Here is a 23,066-nt window from a genome sequence, read left to right as displayed (position 1 = left end):
TGGTTTCCAGCAACTGGGATTCAGAAGCAATGTGAGGCAGAGCATAGCCATCATGGCTAGTAGCCATCAGTAGTACTCCCCTCCAACTGTCTGACTCAGTATAAAGCAGCTTTCATTAAGACCACAAGCTTAGCACGAGTCAGCAGTGTGATGCATCAGCAAAAGAAGCTAATGTAATTCTAGGCTGCATCAGCAGAAGTATAGTGTCCAGGTCAAGGGGCACGTTACTTAGTTTCATTCTATTCTAATAGTTCCACTCTATTCTGGAGTCCTGTGTCCAGTTCTGGGCACCACAATTTAAGAAGGATGTTGACAAGCTGGAAGCAAGATGATAAAGGGTGTGGAAACCAAGCCTTATGAGGAACAGTTGAGGGAGTTGGCTATGTTTAGCATGGAGAAGAAGAGAGTGAGTAGAGATATAGATCCAGGTAGGTAGCTATGTTGGTTTGACGTAGTCGAAATAAATTAAAAAATTCTCCAGTAGCACCTTAGAGACTAACTAAGTTTGTTCGGGTATAAGCTTTCTTGTGCAAAAGTATCTGAAGAAGAGTGCATGGGGTCACGAAGAATCGGACACGACTAAACAACTAAACAACAACAAGGTGCTACTGGACAATTTTTTAAATTTATTTTGAGTAGAGATATGATAGCCATCTTCAAATATTTGTGAAGGACTGTCCCATGGAAGATGGAGCAACCTTGTTTTCTGCTGTTCCAGAGAGCAGAATCAAAACCAATGGATTCAAATGGCACGAAAAGAGATTCCAATAAAACCTCAGGAAGAACTTTGTAATGGTAAGAGCTGTTTGGCCGTGGAACCATTCAGAACTCTGAAAAATAGGCTGTTTGGGATGTGTTTTTTTAAAGGGTAAGAGCATGCAGAAAGTCAGATGTTCAATCCTGGAATCCCCCAGGTATATGTCCCCAGGTTATACCCCTGACTGAAATTTTATTTTAGATCTATTTTACCATGGATTTATTAATGGCCTCCTAAGCAAACATAAGATAATTAGAAATTGTTAAAAACACCAAGAATCATAAAATACATTTGAAACAGGACCAAAACCCTAGCAAGTGGCCACTCAAAGTAAAGACCCATCTATCCAGCTGGCAAAGCCTGTCAGAACAAAAATATATTCAGTTGTTTCCAGAAAGTGTGGTTGCCCCTGCTTCCATAGGGGCATCCACACTAAACGCCCAAATTACTGGAGAGCTGCTGCCAGTCAGTGCCGACAGTACCAAGCTAGATTTGATGCGAGTGGGTGAGAAGTGGACTATGTATTCCACTCTGGGCTCTGTAGAGCTAGCTTCTCCAACCTGATGCGCTCCAGAACTACAGTTCCCTGAGATTTTTTGATGAAGGGTGATATATAAATCTATTAAATAATAATAATAATAATAATCAGGATCAGCCTGTCAGCCTGCTGTAGTCCAAAACCTCTGGAGGGCAATGGGGTATGGAAGGCTGCCCAAATAGATATAATTACTGCATAGCTATAATTTCAACTTGCATCCGACTCCCGGTGATCACACAGAAGCAGAATAAGGCAATGAGATCAAACTGACAAAGAAATTAATGACGACTATTAAGAGCCATCAATTCCCAGCCATTCGAAAGACAGAAACATCTGTGGAACAGGCCTGCGTTTGTGACGGAACCCACCGGCTGCTGGCAATCCACACTGCTTTGCAATGCAGGGTGAGAAAATCCTACACAGCAACCCCGCTTTCAGGCTCCTACAATGTGGTGTAAAGGTTAGAGCACTGAACTATGGCCTGGGAGACCAGGGTTCGAATCTCTACTCAGCCATGAAGCCATGACCTTGGACCAGTCACTGTCTCTTAGCTTAACCTACCTCACAGGGTTGTTGTGAGGATTAAATGTGAAGGAGGAGAACCATGCACATCACCTTAAGCTCCTTGGAAGAAAAAGGTGGTTTATAAGTGTAACAAGTAAAAATAAATAAAATATTGCCCTAAAATGTGTAACTCTTGGTAAAACTTAACAGTGAGTAAAGTACAAAAAAAATAAAATTGAAAGACAAATGTAAAGCATTGTATTCAACCAAGTTCTACCAACAGGAGACTCCATCAGAGCTACTTTGGTCATGTCCACCCACTTCAGTGGGTCTACTCTAACTAACAAGCATTAAGTTACCTAAATGCAACACAACAGACCTCAACACACACCCCAGCATTAAAGATAGATTTTTACAAAATGGAGGCCAAGGTTTTATAAAACATCTGTCGCTCCAGATGTTGCTGAACCACAACTCTCACCAGCCCCTAGCAAGCATAGCCAATGGACAATGGGAGTTGTAGTTCAGCAGCAGCTAGAGGGCCAAAGTTTTCCCCCTGCTGGCCTACGTGAACAGAAAAGGTTCCACATTGCACTGGAAAGACTACAAAGCTGGCAGGAAAAGAGTCTCATTGGGAAGACTGTCATAACCTAGGAAAAAACCACTGGACCATCTAGCTCAGGGCAGTCTTAAGCACATCTGGCACTGTGGCACAAAGATCCCTCCAGCACCCCCTCCCTTTCCCAGAATTTAGAACTCGGGGCCCAACTTGCAGACCACCTCATAGCCCCAGGAGCCACCGCCCACAGAAGACGCTGCCAATGTGGTGGCCGCAGCACGGCTGGCCAGACCGCTGGAACCCTGAGCTCGCTTGTGAGGTTCTGGGGCGCCTCCTCCACTGCCTGACAACGACAGCCCCTGCTGCGGGCGCTCTCGCTGCTGCCCAGCAGCCCGAGCAGTAGGAGGTGGTTGCCACGCCGCCACCTGTGCCCTGGGGAGTGGTGGTGGTGCGGTGGGCACCGGTGACGTGGAGAAGGCCCCTTGGGAGCCACACCTGCCACCACCGCTCCCACCACTCCCTCAGACGACAGCAGCTCAGCAGGCAGCGGCTGAGGGGATTCCTGCAGCTGAGGGAGAGGAGGCGGCAGCCCATCCTCAGCCGCCGCTTCAGAGTCGAGAAGCAGCTCCTCATCCGCCCCAGCCCACGCTGTCACCGCAGAGTGCTTGTGGGAGCAGCACAAGCAGCAGTAGCAGCACCAATGCGCTCGTCCGCAGAGGGGGGCAGGCCGAGGAGGGTAAGAAGGAAAGATGGTTGGCAGGGCGCAGCTGGGGAGGCCACCGGCAAAGCCGTGCAGCTCCCCCACTCGCTGGAGCGCCCCTGAGAGGCTGGCACCCTGGCGCAATGAGCCACTAAGCCCTATGGGAAAGACGCCTCTGATCTAGCTCAGTTTTGTCCACACTGACTGGCAGTGTAGAGTTGTAGAGTTGGAAGGGACCCCAAGGGTCACCTAGTCTCATGCAACCCCCCTGCAATGCAGACGGAGAATATTCCCACCCCTACCAGGGCAGAAACCAGAACTTTCTATATGCAGTTAGGACACTATGCCTGGCTGTTGGCCCATCTTCATACATTAGTCTATGAAAACTGCCTTATTCTGAAAAAGACCATTAGTCTACCTAGCTCAATATTGCCTGCACTGACTTGAAGTGGCTCTCTAGCATTTCAAGACAGGAGCCATTCCTGGAGACTGAACCTTTTCACGCAAAGCAGATACTCTGCCACTGAGCTATGGTCCTTAGTCCTTACCCTAGAAAAAAAGGTTCCAGTCTTCATAGTCCTGGGTAAAGGGCTCAGAAGAACAAGGATGCAAGAAGCTTCTGAATCATACCATTGCTTCCCCAAGCTCAGGACTCTATATGCTGGCTGGGGGTTTCTCTGCCATGTGCTGCCTCCTCACTGGAACCCCCCTGCCAGGACACAGGCAGCATTTATCATCAACTCCATCCAGCACTTTGTGCTCCCTTCACACTGAAGCTGGCAGCCTCAGCAACCTTTTTAAACAGGGTTTCAGACAAGGATACACCCTCAGCCTCACTGGGGAATTGAACCTGGAACCTTCTGTATTCAAGGCAGATTCTCTACGGGGCCAGAGCAGGAAGGTGCTCACCTAATGTCATAACCGTACATGTCCTTTTCAGGATACCCATGGATGATCCAGTGGGCCAGCTCCTTCCCACAGCCACCTCCGAGCATCATTCCTGGAGGGAGCAAAGAGCAAAATTGTGGAAAGACTACGAGCTCAGTTCTGGTACAGAAAACTAATTCCTGAGCTGAGATGCGACTCAGGAGGGCAGGATCTGATGGCTTTACTCTCCTCAAATTACTCCTGGATTCCTGAGGGCAACAAAAAGGGTCAAATATTATGGGTTGTATCCAAAGCAAGCACTATATTCAGAGGGAACCCCCTGCAGTTAATAGTCATGAATCATTTAGGTTCATTCATTTCAAAAGGTGTGCTCTAAGTAGAACTAAGTTGGGCAAGCCAGGCCACACCAGCCTACCAATTATAGGTAGATAGCTCTGTGCTTATGTGTTGGAGGCCCAAGCTGTGATGAATCTGGGGTCAGAGTCCTCAAGAGATGCAGCCAAGGATTCAGAACTGAAGGGAGAACTGCCCTCAGTGCCTACCAGAGAAGTACATGGCGAATCAGAGGCATTCGTGCAAGATGAGCACACAGTGCTAATGCCTCTCCAGATGGAGCAGAATGTCTGGGGATGACTGCTGCTGAAACACCATTGGCAGTTTGATGGCCTCTCCAGCCTAAGCTCTGCAAGCAGCTGTCCAGAGTGCTGCTGAAGACAGCGCTGCAGCTCCTATTGAAGGCTCAGTCTGAAGATGACGGCTGCTGAAGCAACATCCTGTGGAACTCTCCAGCCTAAGCCACGGCTGGAACTGTCCAGGGGGCTAGCCTCTGCACTGCTCAGGCTCTGGGAAGGGTCACCTTGTGAGCCACAGACTTTCCATCTCTCCCCTGCCACTTCCAGGTTCCCAGCACCGTGTGTGCGCATAGTGGTGCAAAAGTTCAGGTGCAAGTGAGGAGATGTCTGTATATAAATTTAATAAATAGCGGTAGTAATAATAATTGTAGATCATACTTATGTAGAAGAGAAAGTTTGTCTCTTACCAGCGCTGTTGAAGCCACAGCCCAGAAAGAAGCCTCGGACTTCTGGCGCTTCCCCCATGAGAGGCTTGTGGTCAGCAGTGAATGACTCTAAATCACAGGGGGAAATAATGAAACACAGACTGCTGAACTACCAGTTTCTGGGAACCACAGGAGCAACAAGAGCTGTTGTGCTTAGGCCCTGCTTTATGGCTTCTCACAGGCCTCTTGGCTTCTGCGAGAACAGGATGCTGGACTAGATGGGCCACTGCTGTGATTTAGCAGCCTGTTCTTCATTTTTAACAAAATAATTGCAATCCCCACAGAAGACAGGTTAAAAACATTAAAGCATAGACAAAAAGCAGGGAGGGGGCAGTTACATCAATAACACATTCAAAGCTCTTGGTGTAACCAAAATTTTAACACGCCTGCTATACCAAAAGCAGGCTACTATGAAACTGCTTGATGTTTCTGAAGCAAGATGTGCTGTTCCCACCCATCAGCTGGTAGACAGGGCAGCGCACCTCAGTCAAGGAACTTCAGGAGCTCACTTGACATCTGGTATGGAGCAACTGGGTGTGACTTAGGAGAAACGGGCTGTCAGGCCAAATGGTGAAGCATTAGAAAGAACATCCTGATGGTAACAGTGGAACGGACTCCTTTGAAAGGTGCTTGACTATCTCCTTCATTGGAGGCTTGTAAGCAAAGGGTGAGAGGCGGGTGGCGCTGTGGGTTAAACCACAGAGCCTAGGACTTGCCGATCAGAAGGTCGGCAGTTCGAATCCCCACGACAGGGTGAGCTCCCATTGCTCGGTCCCTGCTCCTGCCAACCTAGCAGTTCGAAAGCACGTCAAAGTGCAAGTAGACAAATAGGCACCGCTCCGGCGGGAAGGTAAACGGCATTTCCGTGCGCTGCTCTGGTTCGCCAGAAGCGGCTTAGTCATGCTGGCCACATGACCTGGAAGCTGTACGCCGGCTCCCTCGGCCAATAAAGCGAGATGAGCGCCGCAACCCCAGAGTTGGTCTCGACTGGACCTAACGGTCAGGGGTCCCTTTACCTTTACCTTTAAGCAAAGGGTGGGTGGCCACCTGTCAGCGATTCTTGAACTTTGGTTCTTGTGGTGCAGGGAGCTGGACTGCATGATCCTTGGGGTCCCTCCCAACCCTACAATTCCAAGATTCTATGAAAGGCTTTGGGGCCAAATATTCCCACTGACCTGAGGTTCACCAGTGTCCTAGGCTGGCCCTGAAATAATATGATTGGCAACTGGGTCAGCACTCATTTCAACAAGGTTTAAGAAGAACCCAGGGAAGAGAAGTCATTGGCTTTTTGCCCTCTGCCAGCAAAATTGCCATTGGCCTTCCCTGTTCTTAGTCATCCTTTCATGCACTCCAATTATTTCCAAAATTGTGGAAGGTGAATCAGAGCACTGAAGAAGCAGCATCCTCCTTAAGAACAGTTCTCTCAAAACTACCCTAATTGAGCTGAAAATACTTAAGGGGCTATTCCTGGCTTCAAAATGATTACTTTATATATATAAATATATAACAGTCATCTTTCTCTCACTTCCAGCCCACACATTCCAATAAATTACCATCGTGTATTCTCCCTGTAGCTGATATTTATTTTTTTATTATTATCATCAGGGGAAAGAGAGGTATTTTATATATTAGTAAAAAGCTGAACCGATTTCTGCTGTCAAAGTTTCATCAGTGTCAACAAGATATGGGGTGGTTGGTGGAGAGAGAGATAGAAAGGGATAAATATTTCAAATTAAATAAAGGCCCCTGATGTGTCGTTCCCCTGTTTTGGTGTTCAGTTTGTGGGGGTAGGGGTAGAAGAGTCAGTAAAGAGGGAATTTCTACACATTCTTTTGCACATGTTTCTTTTTTGGGGGGAGGGTGTTATGTGAAAGCAACCACACCATGGAACTCCCTGCTTGTTGACCTTCAATGCACTCTTTTCGGCACCTGCTAAAAACATATTTTGCTTAGGCAAGCCTACTCAGATATGTAAAATGTTTGCATGTGGTTTAATCTGGTTTTAGCTCATTGCTGATTTTAATTTTTTTCAATGTTTCATAGGGATGTTTTTAACTGCTTTCATCAATTTACTCCTTGTGTAAACTGCTTTGATGTTTGATTTTTAACAAACAAGTCATACATAATTTTTATGAAATTAAATATGTATCATAGCAGTGCCCTGAAATGCTGCAGTTCAATCCCCGAAGAGTTCAGCCAAGCTCCCTTTCTCTTCCCACAATCTGTTTAATGTACCTAAATATAATCATCATCATTGTCATCATCAGTCATAATTATATACCACCCTTCATCAAAAGAGTCAGTGTGGTGCAGTGGTTAGAGTGTTGGACTAGGACCAGTCAGAGACCACGGATTCAAATCCCCCACTTGGCCATGAGGCTCACTGGCTATGACCTTGGGAGCCAGTTGCTGCCTCTCAGCCTGACCTACCTCAAAGGGTCATTGTGGGGATTAAATGAGGACGAGAAACATGTGCACCTCTTTGAGCTCCTTGGGGAGCAAATGGTGGGATATGATAATAATAATAATAATAATAATAATAATAATAATAATAATAATAATAAATAAATAAAATTATTCCCACTGACCTGGAAGCCACCCAGCGTGGCTGAGGGGCAGGGTATAAATAATAAGTTGTTGTTGTTGTTGTTGTTGTTGTTGTTGTTGTTACAAGATGCAATAGAGGCGGTGAAGAAAGTCTTCTTCGCCGTCGCTACCACCACTTGGTAGGCTTGACATTGAGCTCTAACCCGTGTCCGGTCAGCTTCGGAATGAGTTATCCGCCACTGGTGCTCTAACCATCTCAGCGATTGTTTCATTGCCCTCAGATCCATGGAAAACCATGAGGCTGTCCGGGCTCCATGCAATCGGAGAGGGCACTTTGGAGCCAAACAGTCAATAGTCCTGGTTAACTCCACATTACAGTGGGCCACCAGGGAATCAGCTGAAAGGCCATCAATATGGGATAAAGCAAAACTAGTTCAAATATATGTTGGAAGTGTAAGGAAAAGGAGGGGACATTTTATCATATGTGGTGGGATTGTAAGGTAATTAAAAAAATTTGGGAAATGATATACAACGAATTGAAGAAAATGTTCCATTTAACATTTGTTAAAAAACCCGAGGCATTTTTGTTGGGGATTGTAGGGAAAGACCTGCCAAAAAAGTTGAAAAACATCTTCATGTATGCGACAACGGCCGCGAGAGTTCTGGTAGCACAAGGATGGAAGACTGAAGAAACCCCAACTAAAGAATCATGGCAAGAAAAATTGCTGGACTATGCAGAACTGGCAAAACTGACATATAAGCTACGGGACAAGGATAACTGTGACTTTAAGGATGAATGAGAACCCTTTACAAAGTATCTGAAGACGCAACAAAGTGAACTGGACTCCTTGGCAGGTTTTGAATAAACATTCACAAACCTTTTATTGATAATAATCAGCTAAATAGTTTGAGGATCTATACAAGTTTGTAACATGCAGAAAACAGCATTCTTAGAGAAACCAAAGACTGGAACTGAGGGAAGTCGGGGGGGTGGGGGGGTTGTGTGGGAGGGGGGGAGGGAGGAAAAATGGGGGGGGACAAGGATGATATGTTTTTGGATAATATGTCTTGTTATAATTTTGAATAAAAAAATTTTAAAAATGGGATAAAGCATCCCCTACCACTCTCTGGAAACCATTTGGATCCATTAAGTGGCAGGGGCGGACCATCCAAATTGGTCCCACCTCCCTGCAGAGGGGAAGGGTCGTGGAGAAGTCCAGTTGCACCAGAAAGTGATCTGACCATGGCACTTCTTTAGTTTCGCTTTTACTTAGTATCAGATCACCAACATCCATATGTTACGAAGGTAGCGATTGCTGTTCTGATCAGTCACCTGTCACCATCAGCACTGTTTCCATTCCCCTGCAGCTCAGCAACTGCCAAATGCTCCATTATCTGTCTCTCTGTCTGCAATTTAACGTGAGTTATGCAGCTTAAAGGTAAAGGTAAAGGGACCCCTGACCATTAGGTCCAGTTGTGGCCGACTCTGGGGTTGTGGTGCTCATCTCGCTTTATTGGCCGAGGGAGCCGGCGTACAGCTTCCGGGTCATGTGACTAAGCCGCCGGAACGGTACCTATTTATCTACTTGCACTTTGATGTGCTTTCGAACTGCTAGGTTGGCAGGAGCAGGGACTGAGCAACAGGAGCTCACCCCATCGTGGGGATTCGAACCACTGACCTTCTGATTGGCAAGTCCTTGGCAAGTCCACAGTGCCACTTGTATCCTTATGCAGCTTACACTGGTATTTACATACCCTACACAACCATTTATGTAAATTTCAGTGGAAATCAAATGTCAAAACAATTTTTTAAAATTGAAATTTATACATTGTTTGCAGACTAAAGAAAGAACAGCAGCAGCAGCAACAGCAACAACATTTTTCATGCACCACATAGTTAAACTATGGAATTCAGTCCCACCAGAGCAATGGTGGCCACCAGCTTGGATGGTTGTAAGATCCAAGAGCAGGCTTCTGAAATTTGCTAGGAATCTTACACCCTACCACTACTGAACAATTATGGCCATATTCACAGCATACATGTAAAGCACTACAGTACTACATTAAATGGCCGTGGCTTCCCCAGAAGAATTCTAGGAACTGCCATTCATTAAGGGTGCTTGGGCAGCCCCAACTCCCCTCACAGAGCAATAGTTCCCAGAGTTTCCTGTGAAGAGGGGTTGTTAAGTCATTCTGAGAATTTTAGCTCTCTGAAGATAATAGGAGTCTCCTAGCAACTCTAAGCACAGTTCAAAGTGTTGGTGCTGACCTTTAAAGCCCTAAATGGCCTCGGTCCAGTATACCTGAAGGAGTGTCTCCACCCCCATTGTTCTGCCCGGACACTGAGGTCCATTGCTGAGGGCCTTCTGGTGGTTCCCTCACTGCGAGAAGCAAAGCTACAGGGAACCAGGCAGAGGGCCTTCTTAGTAGTGGCGCCCGCCCTGAGGAACACCCTCCCATCAGATGTCAAAGAGATAAACAACTACCTGACATTTAGAAGACATCTGAAGGCAGCCCTATTCAGGGAAGTTTTTAATGTGTGACATTTGATATATTTTTAATCCTTGTTGGAAGCTTCCCAGAGTGGCTGGGGAAACCAAGCCAGATGGGCGGGGTACAAGTAATACATTTTATTATTATTATTATTATTAACAAACTACAGAACTCTTGATTGCTTAATGATATATCACAGTGCATTAGATGGATAGTGTTGGTGTGATAGAAGTCTTCCTTCTCCCCATTAGACTGCAAACTCTTTGGTTCAAGATCCTGTTTGGTTTGGTTTATGAAAATGGATAGCAAACTGTATATAAATAAGAGTTCCAGGCAAATGCCGCCTGACTAATGTAGCCTGGCAACTATCTCCACTTTCTCTAGCTAATTTGGCTGCCAAGAAAACAGAACTCTGGTGCCACCTTTAGGACTAGCAATCGTGACATTCTTCTACTCTGAGAACCTCTCTCCCCCTTTTGTCACCACTCTCTGAGTTTTGAAATCAGCTTTTTCTTTTACCTAACTCCTAGCCAAGGGCAACAGTCATTTAAACCCTTCCAGTCCTATTCCCTAGTTAAAGCTAGGAAGCTTTAACTTCTTTTCTCACTCCCTGGCCCAGCCTCTCCAGGAGACCGAGGGAGGAAGATGCCCCAGGTGGAAAGGTGGCAGAGAGGGATGTCATAAAATTCCAACAAAAATGGAAACTGGAGCATAAATTGCTTATTCATCCCATGTTTGGAACAGAAATCATTCCAGCAAATGGGGTTGGTATTAGGTGCTGCTGCTGCTGCTGCTGCTTTCAGCCAGCCAACGATATGGTGCAATGGTTAGAGTGTTGGATTATAACCTGGGAGACCTGGGTTTGAATCCCCACTTAGTCATGAAGCTCACTCTCTCAGCCTAACCTACCTCACAGGGTTGTTGTGAGGATAAAATGGGGCGGGGGGGGGGGACGCACCATGTAAACTACCCTGAGCTCCTTGAAGGAAAAGGAGGCATAGAAATGTAATAAATAAAACTTATTTATTTATTTATATCAAATAAAATGCACTTTCCCCCTTCCTCTTATTTGTATAGTGTTTCCTTTTTCGCTGAAATGGAGGTGTTGGAATAAAATAATGACACCAGAGTAGACATAAGTTATTATGAAAGTTACATCATTTTGCCCGCAGTAGACAGCAGCATAAATAATGCTGGTTTTGGTGGAAGGTAATACTGCAGTGAAGTGGAAATGGGTCTGCAGGCAATGAATACCATGCAGAATGGAATGAAGTGTCCCATCTTAAGTCCCTGTTGGCGAGATGGCAGAGCTGGGCACATGTGCTTCATGCAGCCTGTCCTGTACCTCCTAAATTAGTCTCAGCTGCAGCAGAGGATGCTAAGATAAGATTCACCTGCCAGGGTGGGCAGCTTTTGTATATGGGATTTCAATGAATGTCAGCTTGCCTTTTGCCTCTCAAAGGTCGTGGCTCACTGGTAGAGCATCTGCTTTGCATGTGGAAGGTCCTAGGTTCAAGCCTCTGCAGTATTTCCTGGTGGGGCTGGGATAGCTTGGGCAGGTACCACAGAGAGACCGGCTGCCAGTCAGTGTTGACAACACTGAGCAAGGCAGACTAATGGTTTGACTCAGTACAAGGCACCTCTCTGCATTCCTATTTAATCCAGCCCTTTATCCAGAAACCACAAGGGCTAGAATCCTGCTTGCAAGAAGGCCCCAGGTTCATTCCCTGCCATCTCCTGGTAAGGCTAGGAGAAATTCCCTTCCTGAAACCCTGGAAAGACACTGCCAGTCAGTGTCCACAATATTGAGCTAGGTGGACCAAATGGGTCTGACCTGGATATACCATTGATTAAAATGAGATGAGGGTTGAGCAATGAAGGTCTTTTGCTTCTATCCAAAACTAGCAGTCAACTCCTGACTACAACTAATGAGAATAAAGTGCTGTTAGATTCAAGGGTCTTTTTCTCAGGTAAATGGGGTTAGGGTTGCAGACTGCCTCTAAAACCTGTGCCATGCTTTTATGGGCCTGGAATATCCTTACCTGGGCCACAGACTGTGGATTTGATTCCGGTTTTCTCCAGCACTGGAACTCGGTTGATGGCGCCTTCAATGTGCTGTGTAAACACATCCCAATCCAGATCGAAGAGGCCAAAAGCAAACTTGTCCAGCACCTGAAAGAGCCAGCATACTCATTTCCAAATATTCTTCCTCCTCAAGAAGTTTTCAAAGATGGGGATTCATTATTGGACAGCTGTGATTGCCAGTCCAATGCTGTCCTGCTTTGGTCAAGACAGAAGCCCATGTCCTTCATTTCAGGAAGGAGAGAGCTATTGAGGGCTACTAGCCATGATTGCTATGCTCTGCCTCCATGAACAGAGGCAGTTGCTGGAAACCACTGGAGGGGAAGAGGGCTCTTGTGCTCAGAACCTGCTTGTGGGTTTCCCACTTGGTCATTCGAACAGGATGCTGGACTAGGTGGGCCACTGGCCTGATACAGAAGGCTCTTCTTATGTTCTTATTCATACCAGGTCCACTGCCTGCCCATCACAGATGACAGTGCTGCAATCCCTTTCTCCACCTCAAGGAGGGGCTCCAATATCTGTGCAAGATTTCACACACAGCTTTCTTAAGCAGGGACTGGTTCACACGCCAGCAGGTACGGTACTTTGTGCAAGCCCTGGAATTTTAACGACACCTCTTCAAGGTAGACCAAGGTGGTGCCTTTAAAATCCTCCAGAAACATCTCTGATTTCAAAGTCGTCTGGGCTTGTAAAATGTAGTGTTTTAAGCACCTTGTTCAACACACACACACACACACACACACACACACACACACACACACACACTTCTCTCTTCCCAGCCTCATGCAGTGCTGTGCTTTTTAAAATTCCTTATGAACACCACTCACCTCCTCCCAGAAGATGGGATTTGACTCATATCCGCCCACAGAAAGGGCATCGCCTTGGAGACGCAGATACACGGAGGTGTCATGATCTCGAACATTTGGCATGTTCTAAAAATACCCAAAGAGGAAAAACTAACAAATCTGGGGGAAGACACAGCATGTTCACATATACACACACACAGTGTTTGTTTGTTTGTTTGCTTGCTTGTTTGTTTGTTTTTAACTGTGTACCTTAGTCACCTGGTGCCCAACCTTTTTTATTTTTATTTTCCTGGGTGCTTTACAATCATTTCAAGGCCTACTGTGATTTTAAGAGCTCTGTTAGCAGAATGTATTTTTTTCCCCTGCTCCTGGATTGATTGATTTATAGATTGTTTATAAATGACAATACACATTATGGCAATGTACAGCAAAATCGCAACTTTGTAAAATTATAAAATCATAAAATGCAGACCAAACAGCCATCAATGAATTAAATTAATTACCTTAAATCAGTTGGGGGGGAATGCTTTCAACGGGTGATGAAATATCAGAATCATAGGTGCTGTCTGATTTCAACAGAAGCACTGTATGTATATTGTTAGTTTTGTAGTGAGGATGCTTGGCTATGGCAAGAACAGGATGCTAGATTCAGTGGGCTTGCATTGTCATCCTGCCAGGCTTTCCATGTGCTCTGTCCCCTGACCGATCTCTCCCCTTTGACACCCCAGAGTCTCACTCCAGAAGCTCTTGATTCATGGGGATGTTTTAGGGTAGATGTAGACCCCATGGTAAAGTTGGAGCAAAGCCACTTCTGCCCTGCAAAAGGAGGTGGTGTTGCGGGCTTCACACCCCCACCACGCGCGTGGCGGCTGGCGCTCAGCCTCCGCACGATAGAGGGAATCACCAGCCGTGTCACCCCCTGGACAGCCAATCAGCTTGCTAGAGGGGCGTGGCCTGCCCTATTTAACGCAGGCGTGACCTGGGATCTCCCTCTTTTGCTGCCTCCAGCTGGGACCAATGTCTAAGCCAATACCGCTCATCACCTGTAACCAATAAAGTTGTGGCCTTAATTAGCCCATTAACCTTAATAATTGTGTCATGTGTCTTAGGCCTTGCCTGGTGCTCTGGTGACCTCCCATCCATACTACCAGAGTGCACTGTATGTGTATGTGGGGCTGCCCTTGAAGGCAATCTGGGGTGTACAGCTAATGCAGAACGGGGCTGCCGGGCAGATATGTGGGGCAGCCTGATGAGGCCATGCACCCCCTGCAAATGCTGAAATCACTAGTTTAGATAGTGTTATTGCTTTGAACTGTTTTTGCAAAAGCATTTTTAATGATATAGGTACTAATGCGTTTGCTGCCCTGGACTCCTTTGGGAGGAAAGGGCAAGATACAAAATTAGTGGTCGTGATTGTGGTAGCAACCAAAGTAATAGACATCTGATTAAGCTCACCAAGTGGCCCCTAGAGGAGCTAGAGTAAAGTGAGGAACATAGGATCCTACATCGGCTACACTGCAAAGCGATTTGGTGAAGAAGAAAAGGACACACACACCCCAACCCGCCACTAAAGGATCTGAGACGTCTTCCACAGCAATCACTGAAGCAAAGCACTAGCCTCTCCTGGGCTGCATTAGAGGGTCTTAGAAGGACATCTAGTGGCAATTTGAGGAATAAACCTTCTCGAGACTGCCTAAAAATTACAGGCAGGCACCCATCACAAAATTCAGTGCAGACCCTGATTTGGGGCTTTGTAAAAAAGCCCAACTTCATAGAAGGTGCTTCATTGGCTGCTCAGTTCAGTTTAGGGTCTGTCTGAGCCTTTCATTTCCCCACTATTCATTATTGGAGGGAGGTGGATTGTGGGGGGTGGGAAACTGCAGCTATTCTTCTTATCACACGACAAAATTTGCAAGCTTGGTGTAACCTCATCAAATTGCAGATTATGCACACACACACCACCACACCCATGAACATAAATTTTTTTTCAGCAGAATTGGATGAAATTTGCAGGCAAGATTGTCCCTTCCAGAGGCACAGATCCCACCAAATTTCAGAAAAATAGATGCAGTGGTTTTCTTGCAGGGGTAGCTGTTACAGTTTTAGGATAGGTTAAAACAAAAATCACCTAATCTCCCCTAGCATTTTGCTAGGCAGTAATCCACAATAATGTCTAATAATTTCAGTGGTTCTACTCTGCATATGACTGGTTGGATAAAACACAATATTTATATCACACTCTTCAATCAGTAAAAACCATGAGCAATTTTCAACAAAGGGTAATGCTGTGGTACACACAAGACAGAAAAACTAAGAAAGTTAGAAAGCACTGGATTAAAAACTAGTATCTGCAATCCACTAACCTGGATCCCTTCTATCCTCTCTGTGACGACATATGCATGGTGCATTGCCACAAGTGGCACATTAACACCGGCCATCTTCCCCAAGGATTGGGCCCACACACCTGTTGGGAGAAGGGAGATCTACCATTGGATGACCACAGCAATCAGGGATGCCTTCTGGGTGGGAAAGACTCGTTGATGCACTGAGCTCACATCAGCTTCTGGTTTGCTTGACAAAGGCCATAGCTCTTTGCATGAAGAAGACTCAGTTAGTACTGGGAAAGTCTCCATCTGAAACCCTGGAGAGCAGCTACCAGGCAGTGTAGAGCTAGAAGGACTAATGGTCTGACTCAGGATAAGGCAGCACACTGGCAGAGCATCTGCTTTGCATGCAGAAGGTCTCAGATTCAGTCCCTAGTGGCATCTCCAGGTAGGGCTGGGAGAGATCCGCTGTCTGAAACTCTGGAAAGCTTCTGCTAGTCAATGTAGACAATGCTAATTGAAATGGACCAAGATAGAAGGAACCCCAATTGATCATGGTCCTAGAATCTGGAAGGAGGAGACATTTTTCTTACCCATGCAGTTCACCACGCAGGGAGTCTGAATGGTTCCATGGTCTGTCACTACAGCTGCTACCCGTCGGGCTCCCATATCATCCTCCCTTAATTCAATGCCTATCACAGGGCAATTCTCAATCACCTAGACAAAGCAAAGTGACAAAGAAGCTGCATGTTTTTCTCTCCTGCACTTAAACCCCACCCTTCTTCAAGGAGGCATACACAATTCTCTCCCTCTCCATTTTATCCTCACAACAACCCTGTGAGGTAGGTTAAGAGACAATTACTGGCCCAAGGTCACCCAGTGAGCTTCATGGCCCTTGTGACTCACCAGAGCTCCTCGGGCGGTGGCTGCCCGGGCGAGGGTCATACAGGTCCCAGCAGGATCCATCGTGCCATCCTTGGGGACGTAGAGTGTGCCATAGAGGTCATCCACGTTCATCAAGGGATACAAGTCTTTTGTTTCCCCAGGCGATAGGACATACGATTCAATACCATAAACTTTACCTAGCTAGAAAGCATATCAAGAGGACAAGTGTCTCACAAAACAACATCCAAGAGACTGACTAGTGGATCAAGCAGAGATCTATCTAGTTCTGTCCTCACAGCAGCCAACTAAATGCCCCAATGGGAAACCTGCAAGCAGGACCTGAAATGGAACAGAATTAGCTCCTCAGGCCCTCCCTCCTCAACAAAGGAGAGGAACCAGCTAGGACATTTTCTACTTACAGACATGAGCCTTTTGTATTCGTCCAATCTTTGCTTGTTAGAGGCAATGAAGAGGCCACCATTTTGAATCCATCCCGTGTGGAGGCCTGTCTCCTGCTCTAGGTCCTGGCTAACGACGGTACGAGTATGAGCCAACAGTTCAACCTCCACATCACTGGGGCGCAATTGCCACAGCAGGCCTAAGCGAGACAGGAAGGGAAGGAGGTAAACTATTATTCAATATGGATGCAAGACAGCGTCAGTTTCCATTGTGACCCAGGTTCGGCACACGAAGCACTGTTTCCATTCCACAATGGTTCGGTTTGCAAACCGAAGTCAACAATAGCGAATACCGATTTATATTTGCTGGATCTGTTTTTGCTCCAGACATGGGGCAAGTAAGGCAACATTGACCATTTTCCCATTCCTGTTTCCATCAGAATTTTCTGGCATCCCTGTTCTTCAATGAGCAGGGGAAATTGGACACTGTGCCACATTTAAGGCATGCATAAACTATCAGCGATCAGGATCTCTTGTCTCTGCCTGGAGAAGGGAGCATCCTCTATGAGCACAGGGATTAAATTCGTCAGAAAAGAACAACTGCTGCTGCCATCCCTCCTGCAGGAGGCAGAAATGGCCATCAACTTGGATGGCTTGAAAACAGGATTTGACAAATTAATGGAGGAGGAGGCAGCTACCAATGGCTACCAGTGGCGTAGTGTGGGGGGTGCAGGGGGGGCCGGCCGCACCGGGCGCAACATCTGGGGCTTAGGGTTAGGGGGCGCAAATCCACGGGTTAGGGGGTGCAAATTACTTGCCTTGCCCCGGGTGCTGACAACCCGTGCTATGCCACTGATGGCTACTAGCCATGACGTCTATGTTCTGCCTCCACTGACAGAGGTGGTACGCCTCCAAATACCAGTTGCTAAGAACTGCAGGTGGGCAGAGTGCTGTTGCTTCCAGGACCTGCACAAGCATCTGGTTGGCAACTGTGAAAACAGGATGCTGGACTACTTGGGCCATTGGCCTGATCCAGCAAAGTTCTACTTATGCTCTTAAATTCAGGCATTCTCTGCAGCAGACCCTAAGCTGCAGCGCTGCCTCCCCCATAGAGATGCACCTCGCATCAGGGTCGCTGTGAGTGGTGCAGAGACATGTGAACACCAACCTAAGCTCTTTGGAGAAAAAGCGGGGCTGAAATTTGGTAAAACAAATAAATAAATATTGGAAGGTTTCATTTTTTTTGCATTGTAGTTTTTGCCTTCTTACTTTATGGCTGAATCATTGAGCTTTTGTTGGATGTTTTTTTTACACTGTAGTTTTGTTTTGTTTGTTTTTACTTTATGATAGATTCATTAAGTTGTTTATTGGACCAGTGGGGGCTTTTTTTTGATAATTTTTGAATATTGTTGTTTTTCTGTTAATTTTTATTACTTCATTCCCCTCTCTAAGATTGAAGAGCAGGCTACAAATACTGTAAATGAATGAATGAATGAATGAATGAATGAATGAATGAATGTACACCACCCATCTGACTGGGTTGCCCCAGCCACTGTGAGCAGCTTCCAGTGGATATGAAAACATAATAAAACATGGGTAGGCAAACTGGCCAGATCCAGCCCTATCACCTTCTAAATCTGGCCCATGAACAATCCGGGAATCAGCGTGCTTTTACATGAGTAGAATGTGTGCTTTTATTAGAAATGCATCTCTGGGTTATTTGTGGGGCATAGGAAATCATTCATTATTTTCTTCCAAAACATAGTCCGGGCCCTGATATAGTCCGGTCTGAGGGACAGTGGACCAGCCCCCTGCTGAAAAAGTTTGCTGACCCCCGTAATAAAACATCAAACATTAAAAACTTCCCTTTCCAGGGAGGTTTTTGCCTTCAGGTGTCTTCTAAAAGTCAGATAGTTGTTTACTTCCTTGACATCTGATGAGAAGGTGTTCCACAAGGTGGGCACCACTACTGAGAAGGCCCTCTACCTGGTTTCCTGTAACCTCACTTCTCACAGTGAGGGAACTGCCAGAAGGCCCTCAGTGCTGGACTTCAATGTCCAGGCTGAATGACCGAGATGGAGACGCTCCTTCAGGTCATATCAGAAATATAACAAATCATCATCATACTCTGGCACAGCCAGCAGACAGAGCCTCCACAGGCCTCTCCAGAAATCTAATTACATTTCTTTCCCCTTTCCCTTTACCTGCTGTGTGCCAGGTGGTCCCTGAGGTCAAGCGGTCCCTTTCCAGTAAGACAACGTTAGTCACCCCCATCTTAGCAAGATGATATGTGGTCTGGCACCCTAAGCTGCCTCCACCCACCACCACCACGTCAGCAGATGCTGGGACTGGCTTGGTGGGCCCTTGGCCCTGAGGGGCCTCTTCCTTCAAGGTCTTCTGGTAAGGGACACTCTTTTCAGTCTGCTGGCCTGTCGTCCTGCTGCTAAAGAGTCGTATGTGTCGCCAGGGACATGGCAGTTGGAAGGAAGAGGTAATTCGAAATGCCAGCTTCAAGGTGGCCATGGCGATCTGGAGAAGAAAGAAAAGGCATTGATGCAACTCGCCAATCTATGGAGTCGAAATCCTTCTCTTTAATAAATGGGTGCTTATCATTCCCAAGTCAATGTGTTTAGCCTGAGGGTAGCAGAAGCGAACACTGCTTTATTCCTGTAGTGATGAGGGTATTAGAAGCAGTTGTAAAGGAAAGGTGATGGAGAGGAGGAAGAAGAGAAACTTCAACTTGGGTGCTTTTCCACTTACATCATTCTCATGGTCATTTAAAGGGTTGGGGTGCTGTAAAATCATACAGCCTAAAATTACCCAGCTGCACCTCTGTTTCTCTCTGAGGAATCCCAGCAAGCTTAAGAAAAAACCCCGAATCCCCCAGAACACATTCTCAAAAACACTGCTCCATATTAAATGAACTATAAATAAGGCAACAAAACTCATATTCATGTTTTAACTTGTATTGTACTAGACACTTCTTAATTAAGTGTCTTCATTTGGCCAAGCCCTGGGGCAATCCAATTTTGGATAGCAGGGTTGCGGGGAGGGGTGTGTGAAAGGGTGGTTCTAGTTGCTGGAGGGTCAGGACAGGGTGTGTCTTTCCTTCATCTGAACTTCAAGCCAGAGAGTCTGCAGGAAGCAGAGGAGGTTCTGTCTCTGCACAGAACCAGGGAGAGGGAAGAGATGCCTAGACTGCTCGACATGCAGAAGCAGAATTCAAAGTCTCCCTGCTTGAAACCCTGGAGAACTGCTGCCAGACATTGTTGACAACACAGTGGTACCTCGGGTTACAGATGCTTCTGGTTACAAACACTTCAGGTTACAGACTCCGCTAACCCAGAAATAGTACCCCGGGTTAAGAACTTTGCTTCAGGATGAGAACAGAAATCATGCAGTGGTGGCGCAGCGACAGCAGGAGGCCCCATTAGCTAAAGTGGAGCTTCAGGTTAAGAACAGACCTCCAGAACGAATTAAGTTCTTAACCCGAGGTACCACTGTACTGAGCAATGTGAACCCCAATGGTTTGGACTCTGCAAAAAGCAGCTTCCAGTGTTTTGATAAGAGTTCTGCTATGCTTTTCATTAATCATCCATTTGCTTTTATCCTGCTTCTCATTTTGAAATTCTGTTATTACTGGGTTATATCCAATGTTTGTACTACCTTTAATTGAAATTAATGGCATGACTCACTTAGGCCCATGAATTTTAATGGGTCTGCTTCATGCGAGACAATCCATTATTATTTCATTTATATCCCACCTTTGTTGCCAAGAGCCAGCGGTTAGGAGCTTTGGACTTGCATATGAGAGCTGGCCTGGTTTTATTTCACTGCTCCTAATTCCAAGCTCCAGTGTGCATACCCCCACCCCCTCCAGGCTCCTCCACTATTCCATCAGAGTGAGTTTCTTGGAATCCTGCACAGTCAACAAATTCCTCTGTTAAGCAGGCTTGAATCTCTGCTTTTGCAGTAGGGACCTGAGACTCTCATTTGCAACACACACAAACCCTTTCCAATAGATGAAACCTTGCTTGAAAAATAGTAATTTTCCAACACAGCTCTCTGGTATGAATATAAACACCACAACTTGAAAGAGACAGGATAGAACAGGGCAAATGCTTAAAATACACATTCCCATGCAATGCAGGAATTTCAGCTATAATATCCATGACAAAAGGCCACCCAACCTCTAAAAACCTCCAAGGAAGGAGATTCCACCACCTCCTGCGGGAGTTCATTCCACTGCCTAACAGCTCTTACTGTCAGAAAGTTCTTTCTGAAATTGTTGGTACAGGTTCTACCATCCAGAGCAGTAGAAAACAAACTTGTTCCATCTTCCATATAGCAGCCCATTGGATATTGGAAGATGGCTATCATATCTCCTCCTCTATTCCAGGCTAAACATCCCCAACTCCCTCAACCATTCTTCATAAGGCTTGGTTACCAGACCCTCAATCATCTTGGTCGCCCTCCTCTGCACACCTTCCAGCTACTCAATACCCTTCTTAAATTGTGATGCCCAAAAGTGGACACAGTACTCCATGTGTGGTCTGACCAAGGCAGAATAGAGCAGTACTATGACTTCCCTGTTGATGCAGCCTAGAATGTATTAGCTTTCCTTGCTGCTGCATCTCACTGTTGACTCATGTTCAGTTTGTGGTCTACTAAGATTCCAAGATCTTTTTCGTATGTACTACTCACAAGCCAGTGTCCCCCGTCTTATATTGGTGCATTATATATGCTTGCTTACTGAGACATATATAAAAAGCTGACTTAGGTAAAGGTAAAGGGACCCCGGACCATTAGGTCCAGTCGTGACTGACTCTGGGGTTGCGGTGCTCATCTCGCTTTATTGGCCGAGGGAGCCGGCGTACAGCTTCTGGGTCATGTGGCCAGCATGACTAAGCCACTTCTGGCAAACCAGAGCAGCGCACGGAAATGCCGTTTACCTTCCCGCTAGAGCGGTACCTATTTATCTACTTGCACTTTGATGTGCTTTCAAACTGCTAGGTTGGCAGGAGCAGGGACCGAACAACGGGAGCTCACCCCGCCGCGGGGATTCGAACCGCCAACCTTCCGATCGGCAAGTCCTAGGCTCTGGGGTTTAGACCACAGAGCCACCCACGTCCCTTCATAAAAAAAAATGCTGACTTACAACAGGTCAAAAATAAAGGACTTCTTCATGCAACAAAGAGTTATGGAACTTGCCTGCAGGAGGCAGTGATGGCCACCAACTTGGACGGCTTTAAAAGAGGATTAGCCCCATTAATGCAGAATAAGGCTATCATGCTTTACACAGTTGATGCATGGAACACATAACATCCACTTCATGCACAGCTCATATGCATGCCAAACACCACCCTCAAATGCAACAGAAAAGACAGTCAGCTCCATCCTGTTTACCTCTGAAGTCAGGTTGCTGCCGGACTCTTCTCTCTGGCTGCTAGAAGTGCCGGGCTGGGCTGTCAACCACGCTGCTATTACACAAAAAAATTAAGCAAGAGTTGAAAGAGGACACCAGATCAGAAGTGAAGGCAGCAGCTGCTGCTGCTATTGGCCAGGGGCTGCTAGTCCCAGAGTCCAGTCAGTGCATTTCTGGGAATGTGGAGTGACGTGTACACAGCTCATGTGCATGGGCATAGCCAAGGGGGAGCAGGCAGGGGCAGCTACCCACCCCAACCAATAAAAATCTATAAAAGTGCATAGCTAACTGAGGTTCTCCCCTGCCAAAAAAAGGCCTGCCCCCCTAACAAAAGTCCTGGCTGTGCCCATGCTCATGTGGACATATCCTGCCTCAGAAGAAGAAGCTCCATCTGTGCATCTGTGCTCATTTGGGCAGCAAGCTTTGGCAGAGTCTGGCTTGAAATAGAATCACATAATTCTATGCTCCAATGGGCAAGCACAGATGTTTTTGGCACAATTAACAAAACGAGGGCATGCCTTGCATTGAACTTTGCACAGTACTAACTAGTGGGATTTGTTGATAGAAAATCTGTTGTCAGTGGCAGCACCGGAGGGCGGGGTAGAATTCATGTGGGCACAGCAGGGCAAAGTATATTTGTAAACTAACAGCATGTGTTAATAACCAGCAATGTAGGTAGCAATTGTGGGGGGAAGCGAATTCCTTGTTTAGGGGGGGTATTGGCCCCCCCATGCCACACATGTTTGTTTTATGTTTGCCATACATCTGGGATTTCTGGACATAGACAGAATACTGCAGTCAGCAGCAGTGTCTGGGCTGAAATCAGTTTTTTTAAAATAATAATAATAATAATAAATTAATAACTAATGTTCAGGAAAATCCGGACATACGGCAAAAAAGCTCAACAATTTTTTTGTTTGGTGGTTGTTTAAAGAAACATCAGACAATATCACCCTGGAGGAGAGGGGGCAACTGAATGGATCCCCCCCCAAAAGAAAATACATTGGGGAGATATTTGGGGCAGAAGTAGATTTCACAGGAACAGAGACTCATAAATGGCAGTTAATCAAAGTCTGCAAAGTGAATATTTATGTGTTTCCAAA

General features: G+C 46.2%; 1 protein-coding gene across 1 annotated transcript in view; it reads right to left on the bottom strand.

Moving 5' to 3' along the window:
- The window catches only part of SARDH (sarcosine dehydrogenase), a 47,990-nt gene that overhangs the window by 24,336 nt on the left and 588 nt on the right, over positions 1 to 23,066 (bottom strand). The window contains exons 2-11 of the mRNA XM_083596324.1: positions 21,945 to 22,018; positions 18,743 to 19,067; positions 16,560 to 16,738; positions 16,162 to 16,341; positions 15,849 to 15,972; positions 15,295 to 15,395; positions 12,953 to 13,057; positions 12,086 to 12,215; positions 4,986 to 5,072; positions 3,968 to 4,058 (exon numbers count right to left, since the gene is read on the bottom strand). Coding sequence (XP_083452450.1) covers positions 3,968 to 4,058; positions 4,986 to 5,072; positions 12,086 to 12,215; positions 12,953 to 13,057; positions 15,295 to 15,395; positions 15,849 to 15,972; positions 16,162 to 16,341; positions 16,560 to 16,738; positions 18,743 to 19,061 — 1,316 coding nt within the window. The 5' untranslated portion in view covers positions 19,062 to 19,067; positions 21,945 to 22,018. The remainder of the gene's footprint in view (positions 1 to 3,967; positions 4,059 to 4,985; positions 5,073 to 12,085; positions 12,216 to 12,952; positions 13,058 to 15,294; positions 15,396 to 15,848; positions 15,973 to 16,161; positions 16,342 to 16,559; positions 16,739 to 18,742; positions 19,068 to 21,944; positions 22,019 to 23,066) is intronic.

The sequence above is a fragment of the Podarcis filfolensis genome (genome assembly GCF_964270895.1).
Source record: "Podarcis filfolensis genome assembly, chromosome: Z".
Lineage (NCBI taxonomy): Eukaryota > Metazoa > Chordata > Lepidosauria > Squamata > Lacertidae > Podarcis > Podarcis filfolensis.
Note: the sequence above shows the minus strand (reverse complement) of the source record. Positions and strands in the feature narration are given on the sequence as shown.